The sequence below is a fragment of the Myripristis murdjan genome, chromosome 13 (genome assembly GCF_902150065.1).
Source record: "Myripristis murdjan chromosome 13, fMyrMur1.1, whole genome shotgun sequence".
In the NCBI taxonomy this organism is placed as follows: Eukaryota; Metazoa; Chordata; class Actinopteri; order Holocentriformes; family Holocentridae; genus Myripristis; species Myripristis murdjan.
In genome coordinates, this window is record NC_043992.1 from 695,413 (window position 1) to 712,693 (window position 17,281).

Here is a 17,281-nt window from a genome sequence, read left to right on the forward strand (position 1 = left end):
GAAAAAGGAGACCCTCAAAAGCCCTCAATGCCTAGTGATCCACACAGGAACAAATGACCTGGACAAACTCCGTAAGGACACCGCTGAGGCAGTGAGGAAGATGGCGGAACAGGCCAGTAGGGAGTTCCCTGACACGCGCATTGTGGTCTCCACCTTGTTACCCAGGACAGACACCCCTCCTCATGTCATTCATGACATTAATATGGAGATCAGAAGAGGATGTGCCACCTTACCAAATGTCCAACTGGCCCTCCACCCAACTTTTGGCACCTGGGACCTCTATGATGGACTCCACCTACACAGAGAGGGGGTGAGAATATTTGCAAAATCCCTCAAAGACACAGCCCTGGGACCCAGCCCCTCCATCCCCTCCTCTACAAGGAGCTCTAGAGACTACCCCAGACCTCCTCCTCCCCATCATCACCCCGGGATCATCCCTCCTGCTGTGAAGAGACACAACAGCTCAGCCTCGCCCTCCCACTCCCCACAGGCCCACCACCTCACCACTGTGCAGCGAAACCAGAGGCCACCTTCCCCCTACCCAGCCCCTGGCCACCAACCTCGTCTACAGCATCAGCAGAGGAGCTACGCAGCAGCACCTGCCCCTGGTCCTCCTCCACACCCACAACAGAGGAGCTACGCAGCAGCACCTGCCCCTGGTCCTCCTCCACACCCACAGCAGAGGAGCTACGCAGCAGCACCTGCCCCTGGTCCTCCTCCACACCCACAGCAGAGGAGCTACACAGCAGCACCTACCCCTGGTCCTCCTCCACACCCACAGCAGAGAGGCTACGCAGCAGTTGCAGCTCAGCCCACAGTCACAGTCCCTTGCTCCACTACCTCTGAGTTGGGATACATCAGAGAGATGCTACACACCCTGTGCACACGGCTTCTGCTCAGCTAAGACATACACACCCGAACACATTAGTGCTTAAGTAATAGAACAGCATGGAAATGTACTGTATCATTAGAATAGTAATAATAGCAATAGTAGTAATCAATACACTTGTAATATTAGTGAAAATAGTTCATACCTCTTGTAAAATTCATTATTCAGTACCATAAATGTATAGATAGCTGTAGGTGTTTTCATATTTGTCTCACTATACAGGTTCATTTTGACTGTTTTAATGCGTTCATTTCATATAAGCTGCTGGAATATCCAGGGTCTCCACTCCTCAACCTTTGAGCTGAAGAGTGAAAACCCAAAATTCATGAAATCTATCAAAGATGTCGATATAATAGTGCTAACAGAAATATGGTGTCACAATAATGAACTTACTCACTGTCCCCCAAGATATAATGAAGTCATGGTGCCCTCGATAAAATTAAAAAACATACGCAAGGGAAGAACATCGGGAGGGATCATGGTGTGGTATAAAGGAAATCCTTGCTATCAGATCTCACCAGTAAAACAGGGTAAATCACACATTTGGCTAAGATTAGACCAAACCCTGGGCATTACTGATAGGGATCTTTATCTCTGTGCTATTTATATACCCCCAGCAGATTCTCCTTATTTTGACGAAGACATTTTTGAAACTCTCCACTCAGAAATTGCTTATTTCCAGGCCCAAGGAAAGGACTGGAGACCTGAATGGACGAACAGGAACTGAACCTGATATCATCGACCCACAAGGCAACAACCATGTGTTTGGTCAGTCTGCCCCATTCACCACACCAACTGTCACACGTCAGAGCAACCTTGACTCTCAAATAAATCAAAGTGGCAGGGAGGTAGTGCATCTCTGTCGGGCCTTAGGCCTGTACATCGTTAATGGCAGGTTCAGAGGGGACTCTTTAGGGAGATTCACGTTCTCCTCAGCCCTTGGGTCTAGTGTCGTGGACTATGCAATCACTGACATGGACCCCGCCACTATCAGTGCATTCACTGTCAGACCACAACCAAATAAACGTGTTCCTCAAACTTTCAGGTCACATAAGTGACACTAAAAGGGAACCCAATGAACTGTACAAATTAAATCCTACTTATAGATGGGACCCAGACAGTGGAGACAAATTTTTTATGGCCTTGAACTCACCTGATCTAATAAATTACATAACAATATTCAACAATAATCAATATACCCCTACGAGAAATGGTGTAAACAAGGCCATAGATGATATTAATATGCTATTCCAAAAAGCAGCTATTAAAGCTGACCTTAAACAAAAAAGGAAGCCTGTTAAAAGGCAAAACACAAAAAAATGGTTTGATCAAGAGTGCAAGACGATCAGAAAGGACCTGAGAAAAATAGCAAATGAAAAACATCGGCAACCAAACATCCCAGCCCTGCGCATTAGGTATGATGAAATTTTAAGCAAATACAAACGTACAATAAGGAACAAAAAACAAAATTATACCCACATGAAACTTGAAGATATTGAGAATGCCATAAATCAAAATCAATTCTGGGATATGTGGAACAACTTGAACACAAAGCAACCACAAGCAGTACCTATCCAAAATGGTGACATCTGGAAAGCACATTTTGAAAATCTGTACAAAGACATACCAATAAATCAAATTAACTCAGATCAATGCATCATGAAAGAAAAACTCCAAACATTAGAGAAAACAATTAAAGACAACCAAAACCCCCTTGACTTCCCAATTACTTGGGAAGAACTGATCACACAAACAAATACTCTCCAGCCAAGGAAAGCTTGTGGTCCAGACAGCACTAAAAACGAAAAGCTTAAATGCAGCACCCCACACATGAAAGGTGCAGTGTTAAAATTGTTCAACATCGTACTACAGTCAGGACATTTTCCTGACATCTGGTGCAAAGGGCTGATTTCCCCAATTCATAAGAGTGGGGACAAATCAGACCCTAACAACTACCGTGGCATCTGTGTCAGCAGCTGCCTAGGTAAACTATTCTGTAGTATTCTCAACAAAAGAATACTAGATTTCTTAGAGCAACACTCTGTTTTGAGTAAAAACCAAATTGGCTTCCTCCCAAAACACCGCACCACTGACCATGCATATACCCTTCACACTTTAATCAACAAACATGTACACCAAACAAAAAATGGTAAGATATTCACTTGCTTTATTGATTTCAAGAAAGCTTTCGACTCTATCTTGCATGAGGGGCTCTATTACAGACTCCTACACTGTGGTATAGGGGGCAAAATATATGATCTGGTTAAATCAATGTATTTAGAAAATAGATGTGCTGTTAAAACAAACCAAATTCTTCACCCAGAGAAGAGGCGTCTGTCAGGGCTGCAATTTGAGTCCAACTCTGTTCAATATCTATATAAATGAACTTGCTGTCCAGTTGGACCAATGTGCTGCTCCTGGCCTCTCCCTCCTAGATCGAGAGGTGAAGTGTCTGTTCTATGCAGATGACCTTGTCCTACTGTCTCCTACTGAACAAGGACTACAGCAACAGCTGGAAATAGTAGAAAATACTGTCAGAACTGGGCCCTGGCAGTAAATATGAAGAAAACTAACATTATGATTTTTCAAAAACGCCCCAGATGCCAAGAAAATAAACACAAATTCACCATAAATAACCAGATCATCGAACATAGCATGAGTTATACCTACCTTGGTCTGACCATAACAGCATCAGGAAGTTTCAACATGGCAGTGAATGCACTAAAAGAAAAAGCCCGAAGAGCTCTAAATGCAATTAAAAGAACATTTTTATAATTTCTAAATTCCTGTAAAAATCTGGCTTAAAATATTCGACAGTGTCATCCAGCCCATTGCGCTATATGGTAGTGAAGTTTGGGGTCCACTCAGTCATCATAGCTATACCCACTGGGACAAACACCCAACTGAATAATTACACGCAGAAATCTGTAGATACATTTTACACGTCAACAGAAAAACACCAACAAACACATGTAGAGCAGAATTAGGCAGATACCCGCTGATAATTAACATCCAACAGAGAGCACTTCAATTCTTTAACCACCTCAGATCCAGCCTCCCTGACACCCTGCACTCCCAAGCCCTTCAAACCCAAGAGCTGAGCCCAGAAAAGAGTCCCCTATGTCAGCTGGTGCTGAGACTCAGCACCTCCCCTCAGACACACTCTGACCAGCCTCACACCAGCTCTGCTTCCCAAACACCAATCAGAGTCAAACAAATTATAACGCAGTGTAAAGAAACCTATCTAGCACATTGGAAAGAAAAAACTAAGAACCAATGCAGATCAGAATGTTATCTGGCCCTAAAAAGAAAATATGAGCTGGCAGAATATCTCTCCACTGTCAGAGACAGAAAACAGAGACAGATCCTCACCAACTAGAGGCTCAGTGACAACCAATTGGCAATCGAAAAAGGACGACACAAAAAGTCATGGCAACCAAAAGAGAACAGAATATGCCGCCACTGCTCTCCAGGTGAGGTGGAGACAGAGATGCACTTCCTCCTAAAATGTGAAAAATTCAAAGAAATAAGAAACACCTATTTTAACAAATTTAGCTGCAAAATCCCAGATTTCAAAGAGAGAAACGAGCTCTCCAAATTAAAAATCCTCCTGGGAGAAGGAGATAGGGCAGATCTTGCTGCCCAGTACGTATCCGCATGCCACAACCTGAGGGACACACACGTCACCAAACCTCACAATCAGCACAAACGGTGCCAATTTCCTTTGATCTGACATCAGTTGTGGCGGGACAGTCGATATGGAGATAAATTTATGTGCTGATTGAGATAGTAGCACTGAATAGTGTTTTTTTTTGTCGGTATTTAATGCATTGTTAATGTGCCTGACATTCCGGAAACCTGCCTGTGAGGTTTTGGTGACGTGTGTGCACTGCGCGCCGGTCAGCCAAACTTCCACTACACTGGCTCTGCCTCACCCAGGGCAGTAGACCTCCATGTCAATTGTGTAAACGTTCATTACGCCTTCACGCAGCGCATTTTAAAGGCGAGGACAGGGGCTCATTTGATTGGTTTAAAGTGAATCGGCTGTGTCAAACCCACTCCACGCCTTCTCTCCTCCTGCCGATAGGAGGGACGGTGGAGTACTTGCGCCACGGCGCATGGCGTGCCAAACTTTCAAAATCCATCTGACCACACCCAATTGGCGAAGCACAACTGCGCTGCGACCCCGCCTTGCCAGGTCTGCGAAACTAGAGCCCTATATGTTTGACCCATCTGCCACCCCTCCTGTCTTGTTTTGCAGTTTCTGTTGCTGCCTGTAGAGTATGTCATATTAGTGCTCTTTCATACTCCCATGAACACAGATTAGCAACATGCAATGTCACTCTGACAAGCTTTCCTCTGTTGGACTGACGCCTCTATTAGCCTACACACTTTGGGCTCTAGTTTGGCAGACCAGACGAGGCGGGGGCGTAGCGCAGATGCACTTCGCCAACTGGGTGTGGCCAGGCGGATTTTCCAAGTTTGGCACGCCGTTCTCTGTGGCGCAAGTACTCCGCCGTCCCTCCTACCGGCGGAGGGGAGGAGAGAAGGCATGGAGTGGGTTTGACACAGCTGATTCACATTTAACCAATCAAATGAGCCCCTGTCCTTGCCTTTAAAATGCGCTGCGTGAAGGCGTAATGAAAGTTTACACAGCTGACATGGAGGTCTATTGCCGCAGGCGGAGCGGAGCTCAGGAGACAGGCGCGGAGCAGAGACCGGCGAGCAGTGCGGACACGTCACCAAAACCTCACAGGCAGGCTTCCAGAATGTCAGACACATGAACGATGCAATAAATACCGACAAAAAAACACTATTCAATGCTACGATCACAATCAGCACATACATATATCTCCATATCAACTGTCCCGTCACAGCTGATGTCAGATCAAAGGAGATTGGCACCGTTTGTGCTGATTGTGAGGTTTTGGTGATGTGCGCCAGCCAGCCAAACTTCCACTGCGCCAGCTCCGCTCCGCCTTGCGCTGAAAGTAGACGTGGTTTCAGATGGCGAGCTTTTGGCGCACCTCGGCGAAGCGTTTTGGCACGAAACTGTCACTGCGCCAAGCCGAATCTGTCGGCACCTCCCCCCGCTGCGCCGCCACTCCCATCTCGGCGAACCTCCGCCTGCGAAACTTGGAAACTGTCCGCCTCTCCCATTTCGCCGGTCGAAACTAGCTCTGCGCGGGGTTCGCCTCACTGCACCACCCCGCGCTGCGCCGGGAAACTAGAGCCCTTTGCCTTGATGCTGGGCTGACATAGTACTAAATACTTCATTAACTCATCCTTTACACCAGTGTTACTCATTGCACAGCTTGTGAGCCTCATGCGGCTCGCCAAGCTTTATATATATATATATATATATATATATATATATATATTCAAATAGTGTTGGGCAGTGGCGGTGTTACAAGTAGCAACGTTACTAGTTTAACTACATTTGTCAGTAGCGTGGCCATAGCGTTGCTGTTTTCCAAATCAAAAAGCCTTTAAGTAGTGAAACTATTTTACTGATTAAATAGTGCGGTAGCGTCTGCAGAAGCTTTTGCTGTGGTTTGACATCTAACATAGATACCGGGAGCAGTGGGTGACGTCACCGCCGCTCACGGACCTGTACGTGTAGCCGACAGCCACTCTTCTGTTTGACGTCGCGTACCTGTGCTACCTGTCTGCTGCAGCGGGATATGAGCATATGTGTGTCGCGTGAACAAGCACCTGCTGCAAAAAAGCTCAGGATGCCTGGCCTCCGTATCCACTAATAAGGACAAAACACTTCCCCCACATTAGTATATACGCACCACCTGCTTTTTGTTATTATGTGAAGCATGTTGGGGGGGCTCCTGTTGACTTTGTCCTGCTAGTGTGGCTCTCATGAAAAAAATAACATAACAAAAAAATAACAATAAGGATCACTGCTTTACACTGATGCCCCAGTCTCTGTTTAATGTAATATTTGTCCCACTGTAGTACTGTATGTGTGCATATGATGTCATGTAATGTCTGTCTATGTTAAATCACTTATGTATTAGTCTTGCTTCACCAGTAAGAACAAACAAACAAACAAACAAACAAACAAACAAAAACAATAATGATAATGTTATAATGCTATTTCCATTCTCCCTCCTCTCTCTCTCTCTCTCTCTCTCTCTCTCTCTCTCACACACACACACACACACACCCTGAAAGCTTCCACTCACCAACGACAGGAGCCCATCCTTGGTATAAATCAGAGTTTGGCTCCGGGCACCAGCAACAAATCAAAAACAAGGAGGGAGGGAGTTGGAGTATTTGTTTGGGCTTAGAGATGGGTGGGTTTGTGGTTTTAATGGACAGTTTCTTGTGTGTTATTGGGAGATGGCATCGTCGTCATGGGCAGGGTTTAAGTCCACTACAGTTGTCCCTCGGAGAGAAGCCCCTCCGATTCCCTCTGTTGCCAGTGATGATGATGGTTGGGAGTTTTTACTGGAGCCGCCGCCTGGGAGCAGAAAACAAGGAAGGATCTGATTAGTAGGAGCAGACAGGAAGAAGCAATCAGATTACTAGAAGCAGAAAACAAGGAGGGTCTATGATGGCTTATTAGGGCCACTGTAGGGATACAAAAAAAATAGGGAGCCGGGGTGGGGGTGACTTGTGTGGGGAGGTGGGGGTGGGTGTTACATTCTGAGAAATAAAACTCAATTTTCCAGGGTTAACATCATAAATGAATGTGGAGAAAAACCACCTGTGCCCTTATACTGATGAATCCCACTACTTTCATAAGTTGAAAGTGTGTGCCAGTTGACCCTAATTAGCATAGGTAATGCCTTCCAGTGGGCGGCACGGTGGTGCAGTGGTTAGCACTGTCGCCTCACAGTGAGAAGGTCCTGGGTTCGATTCCACCCAAGGTCCTTTCTGTGTGGAGTTTGCATGTTCTCCCCGTGTCTGCGTGGGTTTCCTCCCACCGTCCAAAGACATGCAGGTCAGGTGAATTGGAGAAGCTAAATTGCCCCTAGGTGTGAATGTTAGTGTTTGTCTGTCTGCCCTGGCGACCTGTCCAGGGTGTTTCACTGCCTTCGCCCTATGAGTGCCTGGGATAGGCTCCAGCGCGACCCTAGTGAGGATAAGCGGTTTAGAAGATGAATGAATGAATGCCTTCCAGTCCCCATAAAAGGACATGAGACTGTAGGGCCTCGGCCGTGTGTACACAGAATCACACACAGAAGATGATCAAGTTCAGAGAAGTCAACAATGCCTGAACACAAGTCCAAAGTGGGTGGGACACCCCCCTGCACACATTTAAAAAAAAAACTTTTATTGCTCTAAAATGGATGTATTGCCACAGGAGGTGAACACCAAATGAACTGTGATGTATAGTTTTCATTGTGTAAGAAAGTGATTACAAAACAAGTCAGGACACGCGCAATGACACATAAACAGATAGTGTGCACACACATGTATGTGCATGGATATGACAAGGGACAGTATGACACAGAATGCTACAGTGGCGCAACAAAGCTGAAATCCTCTGGGGTGCAGAACCTAGAGTGTTTTCAGATTCTGCTCTTAACCAAGAACAAATCTCAAATAAGAACACATTGTGAGTGCCAGAATCTTCTTGGCTACTGTGCAAGTGGGTTTTAAGAACAAATTTGTTCTTAGAATGGTTGGTGAATGGGGCCCACTGTTCTGGTTCTGTGTTAAAATCACCAGAATTTCCTTGTTACTAAATCCCATTGTGATATATGGCAAGCGGCAGCAAAGTCAAGACATGTGCTTCCTTGGCCATATAAATGAATAAATAAAATAAAATAAAAATAGAAGAAAAACTATTTTTCAGATTTTTTTCCTCATAAATTTATGACTTTATAATCATTTGTTTTTTTTTTCTCATAAATTTGTGAGTTTTTTTCCCTTGGACTATTACCCGCCCATTCCCCGGCTGCATAATTTTGTTTTCCCTACAATGGCCCTAATATGCTGTTGTTGGGATCAGATTACTCGGAGCAGGAATAACAGAAGCGATGAGATTATTAGGAGCAGAGAACAGGGAGGGATTAGACTGGACAAAAATATTCCCTCATGCTCTTCCTACCCAAGCTCCTGATTTCCTGCTGTCCAGTTACCTTGGCCTCCAGAAGAGGAGGAGGGAGGCAGTGTGAGCACGGTGGCTCCTCCTCCCCCTCCTCCTCCATTGGTCTGGGAGCAGACGTTGGCGTGACGAGCGGCAGCCTTCTGCTTGTAGTGGTTACTGTGCAGCTTGTATTTCATCAGCAGGATGAAGATGAAGACTAGCACCGAGGCCACGATGATCCCACCAATGATGATGATCATGGTGCCGCCCAAGAACTGCAGAAAAAGACAGAGAAATGTTTAGCCAACATCTTTCATGCATTCTTTTCAAAGCGGAAAAGCATCTGAAAGAGCATTTAGAGAATAATGGGTCGCTAAAACTCAATTAAAACTGAGACTTATGAAATTATTTTAGTGTTAACAACTCTTTAAAGCAGGATGACACACTTCACCTATTTACAAAGAGGGAAAATCTAGGATTTTTAAATGAGTAATTAATATACAATTTAAAAAAACATTATTGAAATGTTAACTAAAATATGGACAAATAATTCAGAAATCAGAAATACTGAAGGGAAACTGCATCAGTTGCAGTTGCACAAATTATCAACAGAAGAATATATATAAGCATGAGTGAAATGAAATAAGATATATAAAAATATGTGCATTAGAAATTTGTAAAAAAAAAAAATAAAAATAAAAAAATAAGGATGTGCATGATGTGCATTATGTAGAAATATGTGCATTAATCCTACTTTGTGCATTAATCCTAACATCTTATCAGTATTTTTCACTGTAGTGGCTGATAATAATAAGAGCATTTATTAACATTTATAATATCCAGAGTTATTATAGTTTTGTACTTTTCCATTAGTTTTTTATTTCTTCTTTTTTTTTTTCAATTCAGTTATGTTCCAGTAAGTTTCCAGCATGGGTTTGCTGGTTTCAGTTTAATTTTCATTGTCTCAGATGATTAATTTTACATTATATTTTATTAGTTTCAGTATTAGTTTAAGTTATATACTATGTGTGTGTGTATATACATACACACACACATATGTGTGTGTGTGTGTGTGTGTACAGTGCATTCAGAAAGTATTCAGACCCCCTTCACTTTTTGCACTTTTGTTATGTTATGTTGTTCATTTCTTCTCTCATTAATCTACACTCAGTACCCCATAATGACAAAGTGAAAACAGAATTTTAGAAATTTTTGTAAATTTATTAAAAAGAAAACCCTGAAATATCACACTGACATAAGTATTCAGACCCTTTACTCAATGCTTAGTTGAAGCACCTTTGGCAGCAATTACAACCTTGAGTCTTTTTAGGTATGACGCAACAAGCTTCGCACACCCGGACTGGGGGATTTTCTGCCATTCTTCTTTGTAAATCCTCTCAAGCTCGGTCAGGTTGGATGGGGACTGTCAGTGGACAGCCATTTTCAGGTCACTCCAGAAATATTGGATAGGGTTCAAGTCAGGGTTCTGGGTGGGCCATTCTAGGACATTCACAGAGTTGTCGCTAAGCCACTCCTGTGTTGTCTTCGCTGTGTGCTCCAGACATAACATTTGGAACTGAGGCCAAACAGTTCAATCTTGGTTTCATCAGAACAGAGAATCTTGTTTCTCATAGTCTGAAAGTCCTTCAGGTACGTTTTTGCAAACTCCAAGTGGGCTTTCATGTGTTTTGCACTGAGGAGAGGCTTCTGTCTACCCAGATAGCAAAAGCTGTTAAATCAACATTGATTTATAGTCAAAATGTTGATTTTTTGTTGACTTTTGGTTGGGGTGAAAGATCAATGGTGGATCGACCACTGAAAAGATGAAATGTTGAAAAGATATTGTTGAATCAACATTGTATTATGGTTGAATTTAATGACTGAATGGCCAACATTTAATCAATGTTGAGTCTATATTGTAAATAGCCTTGAGGGGGGCAGTGGCCAGCGGGCGGGCTCTGGGTGATAGGGAAGGCTCTAGGTGAGGCGTGGCTCAGGAGGTAGAGCGGTCGTCTGGTAACTGGAGGGTTCCCTGTTCGATCCCCTGTATAATTTCAATGTCGGGTTTTAACAAGGATTCAATATTTCTGCCTGACCACATTTCAACATTGTTTCAATCACATTTTGCTATCTGGGTAGCCACTCTGTGATAAAGCCCAGATCAATGGAGGGCTGTAGTGATGGTTGTCCGTCTGGAACTTTGTCCCATCTCTACACAGGATCTCTGGAGCTCAGTCAGAGTGACCATCGGGTTCTTGGTCACCTCTTTTACTAAGGCCCCTCTCCCACAATTGCTTGGTTTGGCTGGGCAACCAGCTCTTGGAAGAGTCCTGGTTGTGCCAAAACGTCTTCCATTTGAGAATTATTGAAGCCACTGTGCTCTTGGGAACCTTTAGTGCAGCAGATTTTTTTTTTTGTAGCCTTCCCCAGATCTGTGCCTTGCAACAATCCTGTCTCTGAGCTCAGCAGGCAGTTCCTTTGACCTCACGGCTTGGTTTCTGCTCTGATATGCATTGTCAGCTGTGAGGCCTTCTAGAAAGTGATTTGTGCCTTTCCAAATCATGTCCAATCAATTTAATTTACCACAGGTGGACTCTAATCAAGGTGTAGAAACATCTCATGAACCATCAACAGAAATGGGAGGCACCTGAGCTAAATTGAGAGTTGCAAAGGGTCTGAATACTTCCATCAGTGTGATATTTCAGTTTTTCCTTTTTAATAAATTTTCAAAACTTTCTACAATTCTGTTTTCCCTTTGTCATTATGGGGTACTGAGATTAATGAGAGAAAAATGAATTTAAAGGATTGTAGCATCAGGCTGCAACATAACAAATGTGGGAAAAAAATATATATATCTATATCTATACACTCCTGATCAAAATCTTAAGACCTGTTGAGAAATTGCAAGAATTTACATTTTGCACTGTTGGATCTTAAGAAGGTTCTAAGTAGAGCTTCAAAATGCAAAAAGAAGAAATGGGAGTGAGACAAAAAAAAATTGAGTGAGCAATTTATTGCAAACAACCATTAAACTGAAATAAGCTGTTCCTCAGCTGATCAAAAGTTTAAGACCACTGCCTTTAAAAGCCCAAATCTTGGGCTGTGGATTCAGTGTCATTTTCTGTCAGGTATCCACACTGTCATGACCTCCTGATGGCAAAGGCAAAAAAGCTTTCTCTCTTTGAACACGGTCGGATTGTTGAGCTGCATAAGCAAGGCCCAACAACAAGGCTCTCACAGCGTGCCATTGCTGCTGAGGTTGGACGCAGTAAGACAGTCATTGTTAACTTCCTAAAAGATCCTGAGGGTTATGGAACAAAAAAGTCAAGTGGTAGACCCAAAAAAAATTTCACCGGCCCTGAGCCAGAGGATCCAAATGGTTGTCCGTCAAGACACGGGACGATCCTTGGCCCAAATTAAGCTTGTCACTGGTGCCAACTGCAGTCCCATAACCATCAGACGGCATCTGCGAGAGAAGGGTTTTAAGAACAAAAAATGTCTTCAAGGGCCTCGTCTCCTTCAACGGCACAAAATTGCCCGTTTGGAGTTTGCACAAGAGCACCAAACATGGGACATTGAAAGGTGGAAGAAAGTTGTATTCTCTGATGAGAAAAAATTTAACCTTGACGGTCCTGATGGCTTCCAACATTACTGGCATGACAAGGAGATCCCACCTGAGTTGTTTGGAGGGGGTGGCATCATGATCTGGGGGGCTTTTTCCTTCAATGGAACAATGGAGCTTCAGGTTGTGCAGAGGCGTCAAACGGCAGCTGGCTATGTGGAGATGTTGCAGGGGGCATCCCTCATGACTGAAGGCCATCGTCTGTGTGGTAATGACTGGGTTTTTCAACAGGACAACGCTGCAGTTCACAATGCCCGCCTGACAAAGGACTTCTTCCAGAGAAATAACATCACTCTTTTGAACCATCCTGCATGTTCCCCTGATCTAAATCCAATTGAGAACATTTGGGATTGGATGGCAAGGGAAGTTTACAAAAACGGACACTAGTTCCAGACAGTGGATGCGCTCCGTGAAGCCATCTTCACCACTTGGAGCAACATTCCCACTAGCCTCCTGGAAACACTAGCATCAAGCATGCCGAAACGAATTTTTGAGGTGATTACCAAGAAAGCTTTTTTGCCTTTGCCATCAGGAGGTCATGACAGTGTGGATACTTGACAGAAAATGACACTGAATCCACATTTTTGCCAAGATTTGGGCTTTTAAAGGCTGTGGTCTTAAACTTTTGATCAGCTGATGAACAGCCTATTTCAGTTTAATGGTTGTTTGCAATAAATTGCTTACTCAAAAAAAATTTTTTTTTTGTCTCACTCCCATTTCTTCTTTTTGCATTTTGAAGCTCTACTTAGAACCTTCTTAAGATCCAACAGTGCAAAATGTAAATTCTTGCAATTTCTCAACAGGTCTTAAGATTTTGATCAGGAGTGTATATCTACACTACCAGTCAAAAGTTTGGACACACCTTCTCATTTAATTTTTTTCTTTGTTTTCATGACTATTTACATTATAGATTCTCTGAAGGCATCAAAACTGTGAATGAACACATGGAATTATGTAGTACACAAAAAAGTGTGAAATAACTCAAAACATGTTTTATATTTTAGATTCTTCAAAATAGCCACCCTTTGCTCTGATTACTGCTTTGCACACTCTTGGCATTCTCTCAATGAGCTTCAAGAGGTAGTCACCTGAAATGGTTTTCCAACAGTCTTGAAGGAGTTCCCAGAGATGCTGAGCACTTGTTGGCCCCTTTGCCTTCACTCTGCGGTCCATCTCATCCCAAACCATCTCGATTGGGTCAGGTGACTGTGGAGGCCAGGTCATCTGCCGCAGCACTCCATCACTCTCCTTCTTGGTCAAATAGCCCTTACACAGCCTGGAGGTTTGTTTGGGGTCATTGTCCTGTTGAAAAATAAATGATGGTCCAACTAAACGCAAACCAGATGGGATGGCATGTTGCTGCAGGATGCTGTGGTAGCCATGCTGGTTCAGTGTGCCTTCAATTTTGAATAAATCCCCAACAGTGTCACCAGCAAAGCACCCCCACACCATCACACCTCCTCCTCCATGCTTCACAGTGGGAACCAGGCATGTGGAATCCATCCGTTCACCTTTTCTGCGTCTCACAAAGACACGGCGGTTGGAACCAAAGATCTCAAATTTGGACTCATCAGACCAAAGCACAGATTTCCACTGGTCTAATGTCCATTTCTTGTGTTTCTTGGCCCAAAGAAAACTCTTCTGCTTGTTGCTTTTCCTTAGTAGTGGTTTATTAGCAGCTATTTGACCATAAAAGCCTGATTCGCACAGTCTCCTCTGCACAGTTGAAGTAGAGGTGTGTCTGCTGCTAGATCTCTGTGTGGCATTTATCTGGGCTCTAATCTGAGGTGCTGTTAACTTGCGATTTCTGAGGCTGGTGACTCAGATGAACTTATCCTCAGCAGCAGAGGTGACTCTTGGTCTTCCTTTCCTGGGACGGTCCTCATGTGAGCCAGTTTCGTCGTAGCGCATGATGTTTTTTTGCGACTGCACTTGGGGACACATTAAAAGTTTTTGCAATTTTCCAGACTGAGTGACCTTCAGTTCTTAAAGTAATGATGGACTGTCATTTCTCTTTACTTAGCTGAGTGGTGCTTGCCATGAACAGTTAACAGTTGTTAGGGCTAACAGTTGTTAGGGCTGTCAGCTGTGTACCAACCTGACTGCTGCACAACACAACTGATGGTCCCAACCCCATTAAGAAGGCAAGAAATTCCACAAATGAACCCTGACAAGGCTCACCTGTGAAGTGAAAACCATTTCAGGTGACTACATCATGAAGCTCATTGAGAGAAGGCCAAGGGTTTGCAGCGCTGTCAAAATAGCAAAGGGTGGCAACTTTGAGGAATCTAAAATATAAAACATATTTAGAGTTATTCAACAATTTTTGCTTTGCTACATAATTCCATATATCTTACTTCATATAATTGATGTCTTCAGTATGTATCTACAGTGTAGAAAGTAGTGAAAATAAAAAACATCGAATGAGAAGGTGTGTCCAAACTATTGACTGGTAGTGTGTGTACATACACACACACACACACACACACACACACACACACACACATATACATACATACATATATATATGTGTGTGTGTGTGTGTGTGTGTGTGTGTATATATATATATATATATATATTAGTGGGCCGGCATAGCTAAACTATCGTTCATTTTGTGATAAAAGCACCAAATTTGGCACACTCATTGCTGAATATATGTTGAATGAATCTGGATATTGGGCCACTGCAAATTTTTATTCTGATGACTGTGGCAGCCATTTTCAAAACTGGCTGCCAGTGGTTACTGGCATGGAATGCTTTGCCTACCCTACAGCTGCAGTTTCATGTTTTCAGCACCACAAATATAATTTAGAGACATTTTAAAGTGGGAAAAAGCTTTATTACAATGTAACAGAACAGAACATAGCTACATACAACATAGCTACAGCTTTGCTACACACTTGCTGCATTCCAAGCTAGCTACATATTCCAAGCTAACTACCTAGCTTAATTACCTAGTTTTGCTAGCTTGAAAAGTTACCTCTCCACTGTTCCCCCACAATAATTCTTTTTCTCTTTCGCCTTTATCTATGATGTTCAAAATGTACATATCCAAAAATTAACCTATTTTATTCATAATTATTACAGTTGAAATAAAATGTTTAGGCCTACCTTGATGGGCTGCCCACTGCACTGCTTGAAAAAGCCACTTAGGAAACAACATGGTAGGCATTTTTGAGGAGAAGCACTTTATCTGTTGTTTCTGTATGATTATTTAATGCTGAATCCATTTCTGCCGTATGCCAAGCTCTAAAAGTTACTGTTTAGTCATAATTATTGATTAATTAGCATAATTATTGATTAGTCGTCCAAAGTCAGAAATGGCTATCAGTTTCCTATTTGTCAATATTCTATATATGATTGTTTGATATCATTGTAAAGGGGACCTTCTCAGCTTTCATTTAAGCCCATGGGTGTCTCTTTCTGACAAACACAGAGGTCACATGACCTCCTTAAACCATAAATTACACACATTTTCCCACAACATCCACAATACCTAATGGACTTTGAGGATTCAGGAAATGTATGATATACCCATACTATTTCTTTGTGAGAGCTTATTGTGAGACTTAAGCAGTAACGGACTCAGGCCCATTCATCTCCATTCATTCTTTGGACCAGCATTACGTAAAAATGACCTCACCAATTATTTACTGTAGATATAATGATATTATTACTAATACAAATGTAATAATAATCAAAGGCCAGGTAGACATTTTTCATCAATTTAATTAATTAGTAAAAATTAACTGAACGTGGCCACTAATTATTACAAATATGGATGATAATGATTGGATCAAAACAGCAGTGCATTACAATTTTTTTGTGATCACATTTTTTCTTCTTCAGTGCATTACATATTCAGGCAAAGGACACTTGACTTTCGGCACTTTTTCCAGCTTGGCATATGGCAGAAATGGATTCAGCATTAAATAATCATACAGAAAGAACAGATAAAGTGCTTTTCCTCAAAAATGCCTACCATGTTGTTTTCTAAGGGGCTTTTTCAATTTTCGGTACTGACTGTATGCTAGCTAGCTCGTTGGCTAGCTGGCTTGCAGTGGTGGTTGCAGAGCTGCCAACTCTCACGCATTGGCCGTGAGACTCACACATTTGATTGGATTCACACGCCACACCTCCGATTTCTCACGCTGAAGTGCTCATCAAGAGCCTTTTTTTCTTTTGACTAAAACAGTTCTATTTATCTCTGATCTATCTGTTGAGCCTGAGAAAAGCCACTTGTGATCGATAAGTTATGCCTGCAGAGCAGAGGCGGCGGCGGCCGGGCCACTTTTACAAGAGGCTCAGCCAATCAGAAGAATCTTTTCGATCAATCAGGGACTTCCACCTCACCCCACCGGCATATTATCCAATGAAATGAATGAGTTAGAGGCTACTCACATTACCAAGTTTGTACCACGCCCAAGCGTTCATGCACGAGCACATGCACGGCCACGCATGCAGCGCGAACGTGGATACGGTGTAAATCATGCAACTTTCCTCTTGCCTCCGCAAAATTGTTTAATGCGCGCAGTGCGATTACCGGCGAATCGCAATAATCAACCATGTTGTCTGTGTTGTTGTCCGTTGTGCTGCAGCAACCACATATAAACAAAAGTCGGTTTATAATGAAAGTACGGCAGTCTGTGTGTGCGGCGCACCTGTCAGATCCGGCAGACCTGATGAATGTATGTGAACTAGGCCAATATTGATTTGTGAT

At 43.0% G+C, this 17,281-nt stretch overlaps 1 protein-coding gene across 1 annotated transcript in view; it reads right to left on the reverse strand.

Annotated features, from left to right (window-relative positions):
- LOC115370000 (leucine-rich repeat and fibronectin type III domain-containing protein 1-like protein) overlaps positions 1-17,281 on the reverse strand; it is a 400,907-nt gene that overhangs the window by 13,535 nt on the left and 370,091 nt on the right. The window contains exons 10-11 of the mRNA XM_030066775.1: positions 8,992-9,214; positions 7,087-7,364 (exon numbers count right to left, since the gene is read on the reverse strand). Coding sequence (XP_029922635.1) covers positions 7,234-7,364; positions 8,992-9,214 — 354 coding nt within the window. The 3' untranslated portion in view covers positions 7,087-7,233. The remainder of the gene's footprint in view (positions 1-7,086; positions 7,365-8,991; positions 9,215-17,281) is intronic.